Raw genomic sequence first — 18,419 nt, 5'->3', positions numbered from 1 at the left:
TGGGTGACAGAGTGAGACTCCAACTCAAAAAAAAAGTAGGGGCCAGGCACAGTGGCTCACACCTCTAATCTTAGCACTTTGGGAGGCTGAGGCAGAAGGACTGCTTGAGTCCAGGAGTTTGAAACTAGCCTGGACAACATAGTGAGACTTATCTACAAAATTTTTTAAAAAAATTAGCTGGTCATGGTGACACACACCCATAGTCACTGCACTCCAGCCAGGGTGACAGAGTGAGACCCCAATAAAAAACAAGGGGGGTGGCTGTGTGTGGTGGCTCATGCCTGTAGTTCCAGCACTTTAGGAGGCTGAAGTCGAAGGACTGATTGAGCCCAAGAGTTTGAGACCAGCCTAGGCAACATAGCGAGACTTCATCTCTACAAAAAAAAAAATTTAGCCGAGTGTGGTGGTGTGCGTATAGTCCCAGCCACTCAGGAGGCTGAGGCAGGAGGATAGCTTGAACCCAGGAGTTTGAGGCTGTGGAGAACTGTGATTTGCTACTGTACTCCAGCCTCGATGACGGTCAGACCCTGACTCAAAAGAATAAAAATGAAAAATAAGGAAAAGTTTTCCTGATACCCGTTTCTTTGTTTTCAGATGTACCCATACGCTCCCACCGGGTTCCCCGGCATGTGACGAGATCTCACAAAGGCTGTTGGTGGAGTCCCACACCAGCAGGGCAGTGCTTATCTTCACCAGAAGATGGCGCAGGCTGCCTTCTGAAATTCCCTAGAAGGTCTGGGGGGAACGCTTCCAGACCATCTCACCTCTAAACTGACTGAGAACACACGTTCTCAATGGCAATGCTAAGAAATACTCTTCTAAGGATGCACTGCTGAATTATTTTGGTTTCTCTACAGCAAGTGGCCAGAGAACGGGAAGGCCATATACAGCCTCTGTGGTTCCCGAGGGACTGCCATGCACCCTGCAGGTGCTGTGTTTGCTAAACACACAACCCTGGATAAATCTCTTCACTTCAATTAGTCTGTTTTAGATCTGAAGGCCTTGAGCGAGGAGAGCCTCTGAGAACACCACAAACAGTGGTGTTGCAAGTACACTGTCTTCCCCCTCAATCCCACCAAAACAAAACATGGTGTTCCTGTTAGTGATTCAGGTAGGATCAGCTGGAAATTTCTAAAATGCAAGCCCAACATTGCATGAGGTGTTCAGCTTTTATTTAATCGGGAAATCACGAACTGCCAAGTCCTAGCCTGTCAATCTACACAGATTTCATTGAAAATTAAAATAAAAACCACCCTAAGTCTTGCCCATAGCGGTCCTTGAAGGAAATCAAACATGCAAAAAAATACTGCAAAAGAATGAAAAATCCAGCCTGCTCCCAGTTCCTTCACCCGTGCAGTTGGACATTGGGACACATGTTCCAGGACAGTCAACAGGCATGACTTGGGGAGCTTCAGAAGCCAAGGCTGGAGGATGGAGCAAAACTGGAAGAGTGCATCCCTCAGCCCTTCCCTGGTTTTCAGGATCTGAGCAGCCACCCACCTGAAGTCCCAACAGCACATGTCAAGCGCAGTGAATAGATCTTCCTCTGCGCTTGCCTTCCCATTTGTAAAATGGAGGTAGAAGCAGCAGCTACCACAGAAGGTTCTCATGAAGACTGAAGGAGGTGATGTTTATGTACATAATATATACAATGCTTGACAAAGAGAATGTGAACAGCAAGAATTACTGGCCACAATTATTACCACTATTGCTATCTCTTGTTGTTGTGGATCTCTGTCCCACATCCTCTCTCCAGAGTCATTCCTCTAAGGCTGGGGAGGATGCCACTCTGGGGGCAGGGTCTGTAGAAGCAGGAAAGCTTCAGGTAAGTAGTTCTAGACTCATCATCCCCAGGGAAGGAGTCCAACTGTGAGTCTCTCTGGGGACATTTCCAGGGACTTACCTTTTGCTTTCACACCCTGAGCAGTTGACAGTTCTCTGCATGGCCTTCCTCTTTATGACATTTTCCTTCAGCAAGTTCACATCTCGGGGAAACAAGCCCTCCATCAGGTCCATAGTTGTCTTCATTCTGGAGTCTGGATCCAAAATGTCTGCCAGAGATTTGTCTCGGTGGACAATTTCCTTGGCCAGAGCCTCTGTTCTGATGTCTTCCGAGCTCTTCTGAGGATCAGAACTGACTTTCTTTTCTAAACCCTGAGTTCCATTGACTGGACTGTGAATGAGGTTTTCAGTCCGGAGGGGTGGTGGCTGCCCGCCAAGAGACCCAGCAAGCTGGGGATGAACGCCCACGATGGAGCAGGGGCTGGACTTGCTGGCCTCTGAACCCTTGATGGAAGCTTGGGGTCTGGAAACCAGTATCTGACCACCACCCAAATGGGCTGTACCAGGCATGTGCCTTTCCCTGGCAACCATCACCTTGGAAAACCTGTTGGAGCTGCCAGGGATACAAAGAGGGAGCGTGGTTAGAGAAGAGTCGCCAGAGGGTAGTGATGAGGGTGGAGGGAGACCGAGGGTCACTTCCCGCATCTGCAGCAGGGTGAGGTAGTCACATTTCTGGGGTTATTAGCCCCCTCAGCCCACAAATCCCAATGATCTGAAGGGCCTTCTCCTGAGCCCAACAGCTAGTCCCAGGGAGGCTGTCATCTCCCAAGGAAGCTGGGTCCAGCAGGAATTCAATTTTGGTGGGTGTTGCTATTGGACTCCAGAGGACTCTAAGGTCTGAGTGAACAGAGGGCTATGGTAGCCTGGTGGCATTTAGAGGGAGTGACCCCAAAGTTGGTATTGAGCAATGTTTCTGGGGTCTTGAGAGATCACTTATCCCAGGGATTCTGTATGGGAAATGCTTCCTCCTAGTTGCTTCTGGCTTCCAAGAAGAGTATTCTCTAAATGTCACTGATCCTCAGCCGTCCCCCTTATTCTTCCCTATAGATACTGAGTGACTTTGAAGAGAAGTTGACCATTCATGCCCTGGCCCCTTCTTTCTCAAGTGAGGCTGCCTTGAAGCTGTGTGTGTGTGTGTGTGTGTGTGTGTGTGTGTGTGTGTGTGTGTGTGTGATCAGCATGACCTGTGACTAGCAAGTAAACCTGTGTGTAATATGGGGGTTTGGTATCAGGAGACCCACTTATAGGTAGACAGAGGTCACACTCTTCCACATCAGCTCGAGCAGTAACACAAGTGATAATTCGGTCTTCCATGGGCCTCCTTCTTTTGTTTTATCTCTTAACTGATTAAGAACTCAGCCAGGTAGGGGCATTTATTTGGACCTCTTGAACCTCTCATGTCAGAGACATTATACAAGTCGTCTGGGGTCTGAACTTCACTCCCGCCCTCGCTCTTTGGTCTTCAATGAGCCCTGGTATAACTACCTTCCAAGACAAACAAATGGACAGCTTCATGAGCTGAGGCTCTCCTGTGACCAACAGAAGGCCCCAGGATGCCTAGCGTGGCAGTCTCCTGTTGGCAGAGGAAACCCTTTCCTACTCAGTGGAGGCCCACCCTGCTTGGAGTCTGCCTGCTCACCTGGTGCGAGGCCCCCGGTGGCCCTCGCTGTCCAGCTGCTCACCAGACACAGCTTGGGGAGGAGGCGGAGGAAAGTCATCTGAGCTGCTCACTGGGGCCTCCAGGCTCAGTGGAGGAGGTGGGGGTGGGGGAAGCACTTCGAATGTGGGGCTGGAAGTGGCCTTCGGGCGCAAATCCCCTGCAAACACATCATCATCACAGTCCTCCCGAGGGGGTGGAGAGTCCTGCAGGACGGACTCGGATATTCGGAGGGAGATCCTCCCTGGAGGACTAGGGGCCCCGAGAGGCGTGTCAGGGTCAGAAGTGCTGCGTGAACTTGGAAGACTCTGCTGCTTTTGATAGTGCTTCAGGCTTGCAAGCTCAGGTGACGAGGGCTGCTCAGGAAGGCTGTCCTCTCTGATGGCATGTGCCCACTTCACCCAAGAGAGAGGAGAGCGCTGAGGCAGCAAGACCCTCTTCCTTGTTCCGCCTTCTCCTCCATGCTCTGGGACGTCAATCTCATAGCCTCTTGGACTGGGAGGCTGGGTCAGGGTGTGACCATTGCTTCTGTGGGTTGTGGCAGGGGTGAAGGGCGGAAGAGGCTGTCGCCCTGCCTGACTGTCCCTTCCCATCTGCTGGTCTGTGGCCACCTGTGAACAGCAGCCAGATGCAACAGGTGAAGGCAGAGGGGAGCTGAGTGGAGCTAGTGGTGCAGCCTTGGTGTCTGCCAGATGCCCTTGCGCTCCTGCTGTCGGTGGCCTGGCACAGGGTGTGCTGCCAGCCTGCCTCTGATGGTCCGGGGTTCCAGGATGTTCACTGGGAACTGAGGTGCCCCAGTGAGGGGCAGGACGGCGAGAGGTCAACGGCGTCTCCTCTCGGCCCCTTCCTGAACAACCAAGTGACCTAGAACAGGACATAGACATAAGAACTACAGCTCTGAAGGCAGAGACCAGCCCAGGCCGAGGTTTATTACACAGATGAGACAAGCATTTCAGGGAAGAAGGACCTCCCTCTCACCCCCCAGAAGCTGTGCCCTATCTTCCTTGGTGGTTCATGGAAGGAACCGAGTAAAAGTCTAGACAGACACAAGCACCTACAGGAAGATGTCACATAGGCACTGTCTTTCATCAGCCCTCTCTCCTCACACATTCCACGCACATGGGGCAGCTTTTTAGGACAGGCTTCATGATATAAAATGAAACGTGTCGTGCATTTATTCAGCTCCTTGTAGCACTCACTACTTCAGGAAACAGTCCTGGCTTGGGAGAAGAATGCAGCCTCACTCTCCTGGGATGAGTCCCGGGAAGGCCTTGGGAAAGCTGCTAGATGTGAAGGTTTAAAGACAGCCTTCTCTTGGTCTCCTTGTACTCGTTTCATGAGATGAAAAATAAGGAGGGGGACCCTCACACAGGGGTTAGTGAACAGCTTCTGCTAGAGAGAGACTACAAGAAGCAGGCATGGCACCTGGTGGCTCAGATGACTATCCTCCAGGCCCAGAAGAAAAACCCAGGAATTGGGTTTTTTGTTACTGTGTTCTAAAGGGAAAATGGGAGAATGAAACAAAGAAAACAGTGTCCGCAGTGTGGCCTGCTGTGTGAGTGCTGCCAGGAGCAGAAGTCGTCTCCAACAAGGCCCGTGGATGCGGCAGTTCCATGGTGGCTCCCAATGGCTATGCAAGTGGGTATGGAGAGGTACGGCACTCCTCACAGCATCCAGACTTCGCCCATCAGATACTAACACAGGGCCCACACTATGCTCCCAGTACCAGGCCAGCACAGTGCAACATGTGGGGACGGGGGTCCATGTGAGAACTTCTTCCTTTTTGACTATCCATGTAATATGTAGATGAGGGAAGAGGCCCATCTCTCTCAGATGCCAGCCCTCCCTTCCCACCACAGGTTCCTGTTGGCTAGACAGGTTTCTTCCCCAGGAACCGCCCTGTATCTTAGATTGTCTGCTCTGTGCTTCTTGGTGGCTTCCCCAGTGGGAACATTAGAGACCCAGAGGAAGGAGTTCCTCTGGGGATGCTCCTGACTGCTGTGCTCCTTCATTCTGGTCTCTAGCACCTGGCACAAGGTCCTCCCTACATAAATGTCTGTTGAGCAGTGATGTCTCCTCTGCCAGGCTGCTCTCTATACTGTAGGATAAAAGCTACTTTTATACTCAGCATCCTCTAGGAGAACATGGAGTCAAATGGAATTCAATGTTTTAGTGACTAATTCAGATGCCTTTATTTGTTATACTTATATCTTCAGGCTTTTAAAAAGGGGAAGGTGTCACTAAATCATATAATACTTATCCTTTCTTCCAAAGAGGTTGTACTAGTCTGCATTCCTACCAGTAGTGTAGACGCATTCCTTTTTCTCCACATCCTCAGCAGCATCTATTGTTGTTTGTTTTATTAATGATGGCCATTCTTACAGGGGTTAGGTGGTATCTCAATGTGGTTTTGATTTGCATTTCTCTGATGATGAGTGAGGCTGAGCACTTTTTCATGTGTCTGTTGGCTGCCTGTATATCTTTTTTTGAGAAGTGTCTATTCATGTCTTTTGTCCACTTTTTAAAGGGGTTGTTTTTTTCCTTTCGGCGCATTTTGAGTTCCTTGTAGATCCTAGAAGTTAGGCCTTTGTCAGATATACAGTTGGCAAATATTTTTTCCCATTCTGTGGGCTGTCTCCCTGCTCTCTTGATGGTTCCTTCTGCTTTGCAGAAGCTCGTAAATTTGATGAGGTCCTATCTTATCTTGTCTTATTTCTTAAGGTATTGGCCTCTTTGGAAGACAGTGTGGCGATTTCTGAAAGAACTAGAAATTGACCTTTCATATGACCCAGCAATTCCCCTATTGGGAATATGCCAGGAGGAACTCAAATTATTTTATGAAAAAGATACCTGCACACGTTATGTTTGTTACAGCTCTATTCACAATAGCAAAAACATGGAACCAACCGTGTTGCCCATCGAAGCTCAACTGGAGAAAATAAATGTGGTACATATACACAATGGAATATATGGACTATGCAACAACTTGGATAGATTTGGAGTTGATCCTACTCAGCGATTTATCACAGAAACAAAGAACTGAGTTCCATATGTTCTCACTCATAAGCTGAACTTGAACAATTATAATGCTATAAGAAAGTGATTGGCAGTAGTGGAAAACTGTCGGGGGGGGGTGGGACTGGCAGTTGAGGGAAACTGCTAGTGGAGGGAGGGGAATACCTCATCAACAAGGGTACCTGCATGATCAATGTTATATGCCTAGCCCTGAATTGTACCCCACATCTTTATAATAAATAAATAAAAAGAAAATTTAAAAAAATACTTATCCTTTAAAGATGCAGCCCAATAAACCTCGATATGATGTTTTTAGTTTATATTTGACCTTAGTTTACATGAACCATACTAAAGTTGAATATTTTTTGAAGATAATATTTGAATTAAATGCTTAGTTTGATTTAGAATGTTTCTTCATGGTGACTGGTTACTGTTTTTCAGGAACAAAGTTTGGGATAAAAAAAGATTTTGTTCGAGACCCTTTTATAATAGGGTGAGCGGCTCACACAGAGTCTGTTGATATGTATCCAGGAACCCTACTATTCAAGAATGGAATTTGAGAGCAATTAGTCTCACTTAAAAAAAAAAAAAAGCACTTTTGGCTGGGCTCAGTGGCTCATGCCTGTAATCCCAGCACTTTGGGAGGCAGAGGCTAGAGGATTGTCTGAGTCCAGGGGTGGAGACCAACCTGGGCAACTTGGTGAAACCTTGTGACTACAATAAATCAAAAATTTAGCCAGGTGTGGTGGCCTGTGCTTGTGGTTCCAGCTACTTGTAAGGCTGAGGCAGAAAGATCACCCGAGCTCAGCGGGTCGAGGTTGCAGTGGCCATGAGTGTGCCACTGCACTCCAGCCTGGGAGACAGAGAGAGATTCCTACTCAAAAAAAATACAATAACATAATTTTAAAACTTTTTTTTTAAATTGGAGTCTCACTTTGTTGCCCAGGTTGGAGTGCAGTGGCATATTCACAGTCACCCCAGCGTCAAACTGCTGGGCTCCGGCGATCCTTCCGCCTCACCTTTCCAAGTAGCTGGAACTACAGGTGCGTGCTACCGCACCAGGCTAATTTTTTTGATTTATTGTAGAGACGAGGTCTTGCTAAGTTGCCTGGGCTGGTCTTGAACCTGAAGGCTAAGGCAATCCACTCACCTCGGCCCCCCAAAGTGCTGAGATTATAGGCTATGCCACTGAGCCCGGCCTTAAAAAACTTTTTTAAAAGTATTTTTAAAAATTGAGGCAAAGAAAACGAAACATAAAATTCTGTCTTTACCCATTTTTTTGGTCTTTTTTTTTTTTTAAATCGAAGGTCCCTTACTGGTTCTGCTTCCATGAATGACTGTGACCAAGGGAAAAGGGAGAGGAATCAGCTAGCATGGAGAGGTCATCTCCACAACATTCCATTAGTACACTAAACAGACAAGCACTGAGTCACTATGCGGTTAGAAGCTGGCAGCATGGGACGGGGGAGGAACAGAAATACAGGCCCCCCTGCAAACTGGGGTGCCTGGGGGGAACTTGGTCTGTTTCATCCTAAGAGGGATCAAGATCAAAAGTGGTTTGGGAAGGCCAGAACCATCAGGGATGGAGGGAGGGAAATTCAGGAGGTGAGGGTGGGGGGGCTGTTTGGCAACTCTGGCATCTTCACCATTTTTAATTGCACAATTTGGTAGTGTTAAGTATGTTTACACTGTTGTGAAACATCTCCAGAACTTTTACATTTTGCAAACCTGAAACTCTGTACCCATTAAGTAACAGTTCCCTAGTCCCTCTTGCCCTCAGTAATCACCATTTTACTTTGTTTCTATACCTTTCACTACTTTAAGTCCCACATATAAGTGGAATCATACATATTTGTCTTTTTGACTGGCTTGTTTCACTTAGAATGTCCTCAGGGTTCATCCATGCTGCAGCATATGTCAGAATTTCCTTCCTTTTTAAGGCTGAATAACATTCCATTGTATGTATAGACCACATTTTGTTTATCTGTTCATCTGTCAATGGACATTCAGGCTATTTTCCATCTCTTGGCTACTGTGAATAATGAATAATGCTGCTATGAACATGGGTGTGCAGATATCTCTGAGTCCCTGCTTTCAACCTGCTGGATCATGTGGAAGTTCTATTTTAACATTCTGAGCAATCTCCATGCTGTTTTCCACATGGTTATACCATTTTACATTCCAGCTAACAGTGCACAAAAGTTCCAATTTCACTACATCGTCACCAATACTTGTTTTACAGTAGCCAAGCTAACAGGTGTGAGGTGACATCTCCCTGTGATTTTGATTGTGTAGTTCTCTGATGACTGGTGGTATTGAGAATCTTCTCATATGCTTGCTGGCCATTTGTCTGCCATCTTTGGAGAAATGTCTATTCAAGTCCTTTGCCTATTTTTAAATAGGGGTAGTTGATTTTTTTGTTGTTTAGTACTACCTTGGACCTCCGGCCAATTTCTTTTTAGCAGTGCTCTAGTTCACTGTTAGTTTCCCCTCGTCTCCAGCTTTTAATTACTGCACTAACCCACATCCTCAGCCTCACCTTGAATACCTTCTTCCCCCTCCACATGGGCTAGGGGACAGAGTAAGAGCACGTAACTGTGGAAAGCTGCTCTTGGCTGTAAAGCAGGAAACTTAATACCCACTTTCTGACCACGCTGGCTGCTTCTGCATGACAGTATTAGGCTGAGTTATTAAGAAGGTGAATGTGAAAGAGAGAGAAACTATGATTGAATGACATAAAAATTAAGGTACAGGCTTGAGAAAACATAAACAGGAATAGGGAAGGTTTATATACATTATTATTAGTAATGATGGATTGTGTAGATAGCTCTGTGATACCGCATTAAGGCTACATACAAGGCCATATGGCTTAGGGTAAACCCACCCTGGAAATGTCTACTTATCAATCCCCATGTGAATAGTGCAAACATTTAAATTCTAAAAAATTATCCATTATATATTCCCATCTAGGAGATGTGATTTTGATGGTAAATTTTTAAAAATGACTTTCCTGCTACTTTCTATCCCTGTGTGTATAAAATTCTGATTTTGAGTTTTATATTTCAACTCAGATGTTTTCTGAGAGTTGCCCTGCCCTGTGGAGTTGCTCATTAAATGCCCATTCTTCCCTAGCACTTTAGTCACCACACTTGATCCTCCACACAGAGATCTGGGAGAGGTGAGCCACACACGAGGCCCATGTGGGAGAGCCAAAAGGCATGCTGGGGCAGAGTACCTCCACTCAGTGTTCAGGTCAAACTTGTCACAAGTCATCCATTTCCTCAACAGCACGTGCTCAAACCTATTTTGAACACATGTAATTCTTAGGAAAAGCCACTTATAAATAAAAAATAGGGGGCATAAAAAATACATGTTCATACCTAGATCCAGGGCCAGCCAGATGACATGGGTCCTTCACAAAACCAAAGCCACTGTCTTCCCCCAAAAGCACTTCCTGGAAACACAAGAAAGATTCAACATTATTGCCAATAAACAGGTGTTTACCAAGGGCGTCAGGTAAAAAGGAGAAGGGATATTCATTGGCAACCTGTTATTGGCAACATGGTGTCATCTTACGTAAGACCACTGCATTGATGAGGAAATAGGTCCAAGGTAAGAAAAAAAAGTGGCTGAGTGAGAACTTGAACCTCTGTCTTTCTCATTCCCCTAACAAAGATGTTTCCTAAGTAAGAGAAGTACCACAACGATTATCTCCAGAGTTCAGAACAAACGCTATCCTTGAAATATGATGATAACAGCGAATTCTATGGGTTAAGATTCTGAAACTGCCAAAGGGAAATAAGCTAGATGTCAGAAAAAGGATGGTTGACTGCATTTTTTAAAAATCTCAAATGTTCTAAGTTATAATTAGAGACTGTATAAATCTGGTTGCAATAAATTCTCTCTGGGAAAAAATCTCACCCACATGTGATATTAATAACTCAGGGTCTTTTCAGGGAGAGTTTTTGTTTTTAGTAAGAGAACAGGCAAGGTACAGTAGCTCACGCCTGTAATCTTGGCACTTTGGGAGGTTGAGACGGGAGAATTGCTTGTGCCCTGGAGTTCGAGACCAGTGCTAGCAACATAGTGAGAGCTTGTGTCTACCAAAAAAACAAAAAAATTAGCCCAGTGTGGTGGTGGGCCCCTGTAGTCCTAGCTACTCTGGAGGTTGAGGCAGAAAGAGCATCTGAGCCAAGGAGGTTAAGGCTGCAGCGAGCTGTGATCATGCCACTGCACTCCAGCCTGGGTGACAGAATAAAACCCCAACTCAAAAAAAAAAAAAAAAAGGTATATATTGGTGTTCTAAGAGGATGGCAAATCAGTTTTTTTTTTTTTTTAAAGAGCTAGGAGTCTTGCTATGTTGTCCGGGCTGGCCTTACAACCCTGGGCTCAAGGGATCTTCCTGCCTCAGTTTCTCAAGTAGCTGGTCCTACAACCATCACATCTGACTCATAGGTCAGTTTTTGATAGTGTAAAATTTGGTCCATGTGCTCAAGTCCATGATGAAGATGATGATACACAGTCACCTCTTGATTATTTGTGATAGTATGAGTCAGGTAGAAAACAGAAAAATCAAACGCATATATGATCCCTAAACTTAATTTCAGTGACTAACTTCATCATCAGCTCTGTCCAAAGGGCTGCTTTTCACCCCTTCCTCAAAATTCTCCCCTATGACAGTGACAGAGGTACTAATTAGCAATAAAGAGTCAATGGTAGCAGCAGGCAGAAGAAGAAATAAACACCTAAACATTATTAGTAACTGCACCTGCCCCTTCTCGGGTATTTACTATGTTCCAGACACTCTGCTAAGTACCTTGCAATCCACGTCAAAGCCCAAGTTCTTCCCAAGGAATCTTAATAGATCGAATGGCTGCTTAGTTGGGTGCAATAAAACTTGAATGACTTGAGAAAAATAAACTCCATGTGTTCTGACTCACGCAAATAACGCTGTATGGAATGGGAATTGCTGCTCTCCCTGGAACTTCACAGTCTTTTTAAAGTCTCTCCCACAATTCTTCCCTCTGTTGACATGAATGTGTCACTCTGCCAATAATTAACTGGAAGAGTCTGGGCCCCATTTGAGCTCCTAACCAAGTAAAGTATAAAGATATTTTCACATTCCATTCATTACATCTTTTGCTTTTCAGTTTGAGAATGAATTTAACTTCTGTATTCATATCATTTGGCCCCTGAAATGTTAAACTTAAATTGACATTTATGTGGGTGTGCACAAAATAAAGAAAATTAGGCCCAGTAATAAACTATTGAGAGAATTCTCTAAATCTCCTGTCAATCAAAATTCCATTAAAAAATCAAATGCATATATGAGCTCTAAATGTAATTTCAGTGATTTATTTCATCATTAGCCCTGTCCAAAGGCTGCTTGTCACCCCTTCCTCCAAATTTTCCCCTATGACAGTGGCAGAGGTACTAATCAGCAATAAAAAGACTCAATGGTAACAGCAGGCAAAAGAAGAAACAAACACCTGCACATTATTAGTAGCCACAGCTACCCTTTCTTGGGTATTTGCTGTGTTCCAGACACTCTGCTAAGTACGTACGTTGCAATCCACATCAAAGCCCAAGATCTTCCCAAGGAATCTTAATAGGTTGAATGGTTCAAGCCCAAGGAAGAGAAATTCATTTTCTTGTTTTAATTTGCTCTTATATTCACTGTTCAAGACCTGACTTTCTACAAACTGGTAGGAAGTATAAAGTATTTATTATGGCAATATGGGGAAAAAAGGAGTAGTTATGGGGTAAATACTAGGCACAGAACTATACTAACTTATTAAGTGTCTACTTTATTTTTGCTAATAATCTCAAAACTGACTTAAAATTAGTCCAGGTCTTGGCATATTTAATAGTGTAAACCTAAATTCTACTGAATCCCGGCCTTCTTGTTTCAGGTTCTAAGTTGGATATCCTAGTATCTTTGTGACTGATGAAATATGAAGAAAACAATATTAACCTTTTGTACTTGGATGTACCTTCTGAGGGGACATTGTAAATCCAGCAAGTCACTCGGATGTCCCGTCTTAGAGGAACATAAAGAGATTGCTGGTGAGTAAAGAGGACAAACCTATGCCAGCCTAAATTTTTCAAAAATGTATGTTTCCTTGAAGTTTTCCACTCAAATTGCACAAAAAAGTAACTAAAGAGACAAGATATATACTGAGATATGATCAATCAGTTGAGAAGTGGTTTTCAGGAATCTTGAGTGTGTCCTTCCATATTTTTTTCGAACAACAAGCTGGACAATAAATTACATATTATTAATGTGGGAGGAAGAAAACAAGACTGCATTGTTCACTTGACTAGAAAAACACCAGGTGAGTCGGGCTCGGTGGCTCAGCCTGTAATCCCGCGCCTTGGGAGGCTGAGGTGAGTGGACTGCCTGAGCCCGCGGGTTCGAGACCCGCCTGGGCAACTTGGTGAGACCTCATCTCTACAATAAATCAAAAAATTAGCCGGGTGTGGTAGTGCGTGCCTGTAATTCCAGCTACCTGGAAGGCTGAGGCAGAAGGATCGCCGGAGCACAGCAGGTTGAGGCTGCGGTGACCGGGAGCGGCCACTGCACTCCAGTCTGGGCGACAGAGTGAGACTCCAACTCAAAAAAAAAAAAGAAAAAGAAAAACACCAGGTGAAGGATGTCCAACAGATTAATATTGCACAACATGTATCAATAAACCTGTAATGCATGTCGGTGACTGTTACCACGTTAGAAAAATATAAGATATAAAATTTTGATTTTTTGGTCATAAATAAGATCCTCAATGTCCAAAATTCAATTATATGCCAAATATCATTACAATAAAATAATTGGTTCCATGAACAATTTTCATAATAGTATAAGAAAAGGATCAGCAGTAGTGGCAGGGGAGAACATCTCACCAACAAGGGTACCTGCATAATGAACATTTGTATACCTAACCCTGAATTTTACCCATCTTTAAAATAAAAAATTTTTAAAAATTGGTTCCAGTGCTATACCATTTAATATGAAGTGATTTGTTTTTCACTATTTCGTTAAAAAAGTGGCCAGGTGCAGTGGCTCACAGCTGTAATCCCAGTACTTTGAGAGGCGGAGGCAAGAGGATTGCCTAAGCCCAGGGGTTTAAGACTGGTTGGGCAACTTGATGAGACCTTGTCTCTACAATAAATTTAAAAATTAGCCAGGCATGGTGACGTCTCCTGTAGTTCCAGTTACTTGGAAGGCTGAGGTGGAAGGATTGCCTAAGCCCAGCAGGTCAAGGTGGCAGTGGCCATGAGTATGCCACTGCACTCCAGCCTGGGTGACAGAGTCAGACTCCAACTCAAAAAAAAAAAAGTATGGTCAAATTGCTGGTAAGTAATCAGTATGGTGTCTCCAAGTGCAAAGGGTTAACCCATCTTAGAATATTAGTTTCAAGTGTCTACTAAATTTAGAAGTCCACGTAAGAAATATTATATGATTTAGTATTTTGTGTAAATGCAGCTACATGTCAGTTGGCGGGGATATGCTCTAAGGAATGCATTATTAGGGGATTCTGGCTTTGAGTGAACATCACTGAGTGTACTTAAAGTGCCCACTACACACCCAAGGTATCTGATGCAGCCCACTGCTCCCAGGCTACATGCCTGTAAACACGCACTACACAGCTGCAGGCAACTACGACTCAATGGTGTCTGTGGATCTAAACATAGAAAAGGCACAGCATGAATGTAGTATTATATGTGTGGGACCAATGCCACATATGCAGTCAGTCCTTCACCATTTTGAGGCACATTGACTGGCACAGTAATCAGTCAATTTCAACTGAAATCAACTCATTTACAGATAGTTTCAGATACAAGACCTTTAACTCTTGCTTCCCTCGCCCTACCCCAGGGTCTTGTTATTTAAGGAGAGAACATGGCCTAGTGATTTCAGACTAGAGTCAGACAGGGTGCGATGGCTCACCTCTGCAATCCCAGCACTTTGGGAAGCCAAGGCAGGAGGGCTGCTTGAGCCCAGGAATTCAAGACCAGCCTGGGCAACATAGCAAGACCTCTTCTCTGCAAAAAAAGTAGAAAGTTAGCGGGGCATGGTGGTGTGTACTTGTAGTTCCAGTTACTAGTGGGAGGCTAAGGTGGAAGGATTGCCTGAGCTCAGGAAGCTGAGGCCGTGTGGAGCCATGATCATGCCACTGCACTCCAGACTGGGAGACAGAATGAGAACCTGACTCAAAAAATAAAATAAAAAGCCAGACAGTATGGGTCAAAAGCTCACTTCCTCCTCCCTTGGGCAAATGTGCTTTATCTGTGCCTCAGTTTGCTTTTCTGTAACACAGAGATAATAGTAGTATCCACTTCACTGCATAGATGTGCAGACTAATTTTATTCTTATAGAATACCTAGTACAATGACTGGCACACAGTAGAAGTTTGATTACTTTTAGCAATTTGTAGCTTCACATTTTGTGGACAATTGTTATTTATTCCTAAGTTTGAGTGGGTGCTTGTGGACAGGTGCTAAAAAAAAAGGATTTACAAGCTGCATCTCACAGAATCAAGCCCACATTCAGTATTGTGGCCCCAAGCACTGAGTAACTTCCTCAGCCATTCAGTAGCACAAGTCACACCATCTCATAGTGAATATGCCACACATCAGACATGAAGGTCCCTAACTCAGCATCTGGAAAGAAAATCCCCACCAGGAATCTTGTTTCTCCAAAGGATTTTCTTTATAGGCTCTACTGCATTTTAGATCTATGCAAGAAACAGGAGTACATTTCTGTGTCCAAGGCGGAAATGTTGTGATATTTCTCTGTAGCTGCGCACGTCCCACCCATGTTTAAAAGGCTAACTTTTCTGAGGTCTCACAGAAAGTAGTGGAAACAGCCGAGGATGGTGTGTGTGTCAGCTCTGTCTCTAATACCTACCTACTCAATCTGCAAAGGAGAGGAATGAAAAGGAAGAAAATGGAAGGCTGCATGCTTCAGAGAAGATCCCAAGCTGGCAGGAGAGGCCCAGTCCTGCCTAATCTCTGAGCAGGTCTCAGGCTGCAGGAGTTCAAAACGCCAGCCTCTGCAGTGGCCATTTCAGGCTGGGGTGATCCACAGCCATACACAGAGAACTGATCTCCTGGGATGACTTGGATTCTGGAGGGAGACCCTGTCCTCGCTAAAGGAATTTTGAAAAGGAGGGTAGCACCCTCACTTCAGTTGTTTTTCTAAAGCTTTCCAAGTACTCCAAAGTATCTAATGGGGACTAGAAGGAATCTCTTCATGTCTCTGCCACATCTGTGTCTCAGTTCTCTGTTCCAACCAACCAGGTTTGAGAACTGGTTTGGGGAAAAGGCAAAACAACATTCATAGTCATCCACCAACTCCCAAGACAGGACTCATCTAAGGGGGATAAACAATAGATGGTTTGGGTTTCGCCTAATGTTTCTATTTCCTTTAAAACACCGGGAAAGAAATGAAGGAAATGTTTAGATGGCTATGCAGTAAGCTACCAAAGCCCATCACACTGCTGAAATTCCATGTTACGGGTTTGGATGAGTTCTGGTAGCCAGGCAGGGAAGTGACACGTCCTTCCTTCTGAGGGGGATGGCTCCTGAAGGCTGGAGAAGGACTGTCTGTGGGTTTATAAGAGGGAGAAAACATTTCTGGATGATTTGAAAAAGAAGAGATCTGGGAGGGTGCAGTGTTCTCTCTCTCTCTCTCTGTGTGGGTGTGTGTGTCAGCAACAGGGCAGCAAACTTCTCTGCCTGAAGTGGTTTCCTCTGATTCCCCACACCCTAATCCCTTGCCATCTTGCTCATCCTTTATGGCCTGGTCCAAATCTCATTTCCTTCCAGAAACACCCTTTTAGGTCACCTCAGACTTCATCACTTTCCCTCCCACATCATATATTTATCACCTTTCCCAACACATTTACAGTCATATTAGAGTTATTTATGCAGCAGCTCATATTCTTTGATTAATTGTAAATTCCAGAAAGGCACAGACCTGATAATCTTCCTTTGCATATCTTTCGATGCTTCCTTCATTTTTCAAATGGCATATGTTCTACAAATGCTAGCTGAATGGTTGATTTCTATGCGAGGGAAAATAGCAGAATCTGAGAAGGGGCCATGGAGGGGTTGTCTTTCTCCTCTGTGCTAACAGGTATATGAATTCCTAATACCTTCTTAGATGGGATCTAGCAGGAGTGGAGTCTGAGGATAGGCTTTGAATTAGCCAGTGAAATTAACAGACTCCTAGGAATGAGAAGACTTAGCTTCTATTCCTACCTCTGCTTGGAATTCCTAGTGGTAAGTACTTAATAATCTTTGCATAGTTTACTGGAAATCCTTTTATGTGAGATGTTGAGTCTCTGCTTTTCCTTCCTCATCAAGATAGTGCACAGAAAGAGCTCAGATGAAGTCAGAGACACATGAGCTTGACATGAATAATATACTCTATGGCACAGGATTATCATGAGGATTAAATGCAATAATAAATGTAAATCCCACTTAGCTCAGGACCTCGCCCACACTTAGCTGAGGGCCAGGCACTCAATCACCAACGACTATGAATGTCAATCATTCTATCTATTTTGTAGAAGCAATGTCCAACAGAAACAGAGAGGGTGCAAAGTGAAAACCTTATAATACTCAAACACGGTCTCTATTCCGTAAATAAGAAATAAAGAACACAAAATAGCAAAAACCAAAAAAGATAATACCTAATTTTCCCTCATCCTGTATTCTTGCATTGACATGTGGGATACTTCCTAAAACAGGGTTTAAAAAATATATCGCCAGATGTGGGGCTCAAGCCTGTCATCCCAGCACTTTGGGAGGCAGAGGCGAGAGGACTGCCTGAGCCCAGGGATTCGAGACCAGCCTGGGGAACTTGGTGAGACCTTGTCTCTACAATAAGTAAAAAAACTGGCCAGGAGTGGTGGCGCAGGCCTGTAGTTCCAGCTACTTGGAAGGCTGAGGTGGAAGGATCACCTGAGCCCAGCAGGTAGAGGGTATGGGTGGCCATGGGCGTTCCACGGCCCTCCAGCCTAGGTGACAGAATCCCAGCACTTTGGGAGGCAGAGGCGAGAGGATTGCCTGAACTCAGGGGTTTGAGATCAGGCTGGGCAACTTGATGAGACCTGTCTCTACGATAAATAAAAAAAATTAGCCAGGTGTGGTGGCGTGGGCCTATAGTTCTGGTTACCCGGAAGGCTGAGGCGGAAGGATTGTCTGAACCCAGCAGGTCCAGGCTGCAGTGGCTGTGATGGTGCCCCTGCACTCCAGCCTGGGCAACAGAGACTCCGAATCAAAAAATAAAAACAAACAAACAAAAATCTATCTATATACACACGTATGCATATATATTTCATGTGCTTATGTCTATTCATATACAAGTACATAAGGCATCCACATATCTTCATCTTTGTAAGTTAGCCAGGTGGGGCCCCAAATAGGTAATCAACGCAAAAAAACAATGCCACATTGCTGCATTTACAGGGAAAGTGCACCCGGCAGGGGGAGCAGCCGAAGAGTGGGGACTGCATGGTAGCCCGCGGGTGAGGAGGCATCCCAGGGCACGGCAGCTGCACCTACCTGGAGCCTTGTGCCTGCAGCGGTGGGAGACGACCGCGACCTCGCGTGGACAGGGGCGGCCGGCACGTGGGTGCGCTCCAGCAGGTCTTCGGCTGACAAGGACTTTGCAGCCCCCCAGGAGGCCCCGTCCCCACGCCGGGCACCCCCAGGCAGCTCCCTCGGGGCCTGGTCCACGCTGCGCTGCTCCCCGCGGAGGCGGCCGCTGCCCAGGGAGCCGCTGCGATCGCGGGGACCGGGCGGGCTGGCGGGGCCCTCGGGTGCGGGCGCCAGCCGTCGGCCGGTCTTGCGTTGCACGTATTCAGCCAGGGCGCTCTGCTGGAACTGCCGCAGCTCCGGG

The 18,419-nt window shown here is 45.5% G+C and overlaps 1 protein-coding gene across 1 annotated transcript in view; it reads right to left on the bottom strand.

Annotated features, from left to right (window-relative positions):
• SHROOM3 (shroom family member 3) overlaps positions 1-18,419 on the bottom strand; it is a 69,246-nt gene that overhangs the window by 21,172 nt on the left and 29,655 nt on the right. Inside the window, exons 4-7 of the mRNA XM_008055648.2 lie at positions 18,083-18,412; positions 9,895-9,968; positions 3,482-4,363; positions 1,904-2,395 (exon numbers count right to left, since the gene is read on the bottom strand). Coding sequence (XP_008053839.1) covers positions 1,904-2,395; positions 3,482-4,363; positions 9,895-9,968; positions 18,083-18,412 — 1,778 coding nt within the window. The remainder of the gene's footprint in view (positions 1-1,903; positions 2,396-3,481; positions 4,364-9,894; positions 9,969-18,082; positions 18,413-18,419) is intronic.

Source organism: Carlito syrichta, unplaced genomic scaffold, assembly GCF_000164805.1.
Source record: "Carlito syrichta isolate Samal-C Ts95f unplaced genomic scaffold, Tarsius_syrichta-2.0.1 Scaffold82255, whole genome shotgun sequence".
Taxonomy (NCBI): Eukaryota; Metazoa; Chordata; class Mammalia; order Primates; family Tarsiidae; genus Carlito; species Carlito syrichta.
Note: the sequence above shows the minus strand (reverse complement) of the source record. Positions and strands in the feature narration are given on the sequence as shown.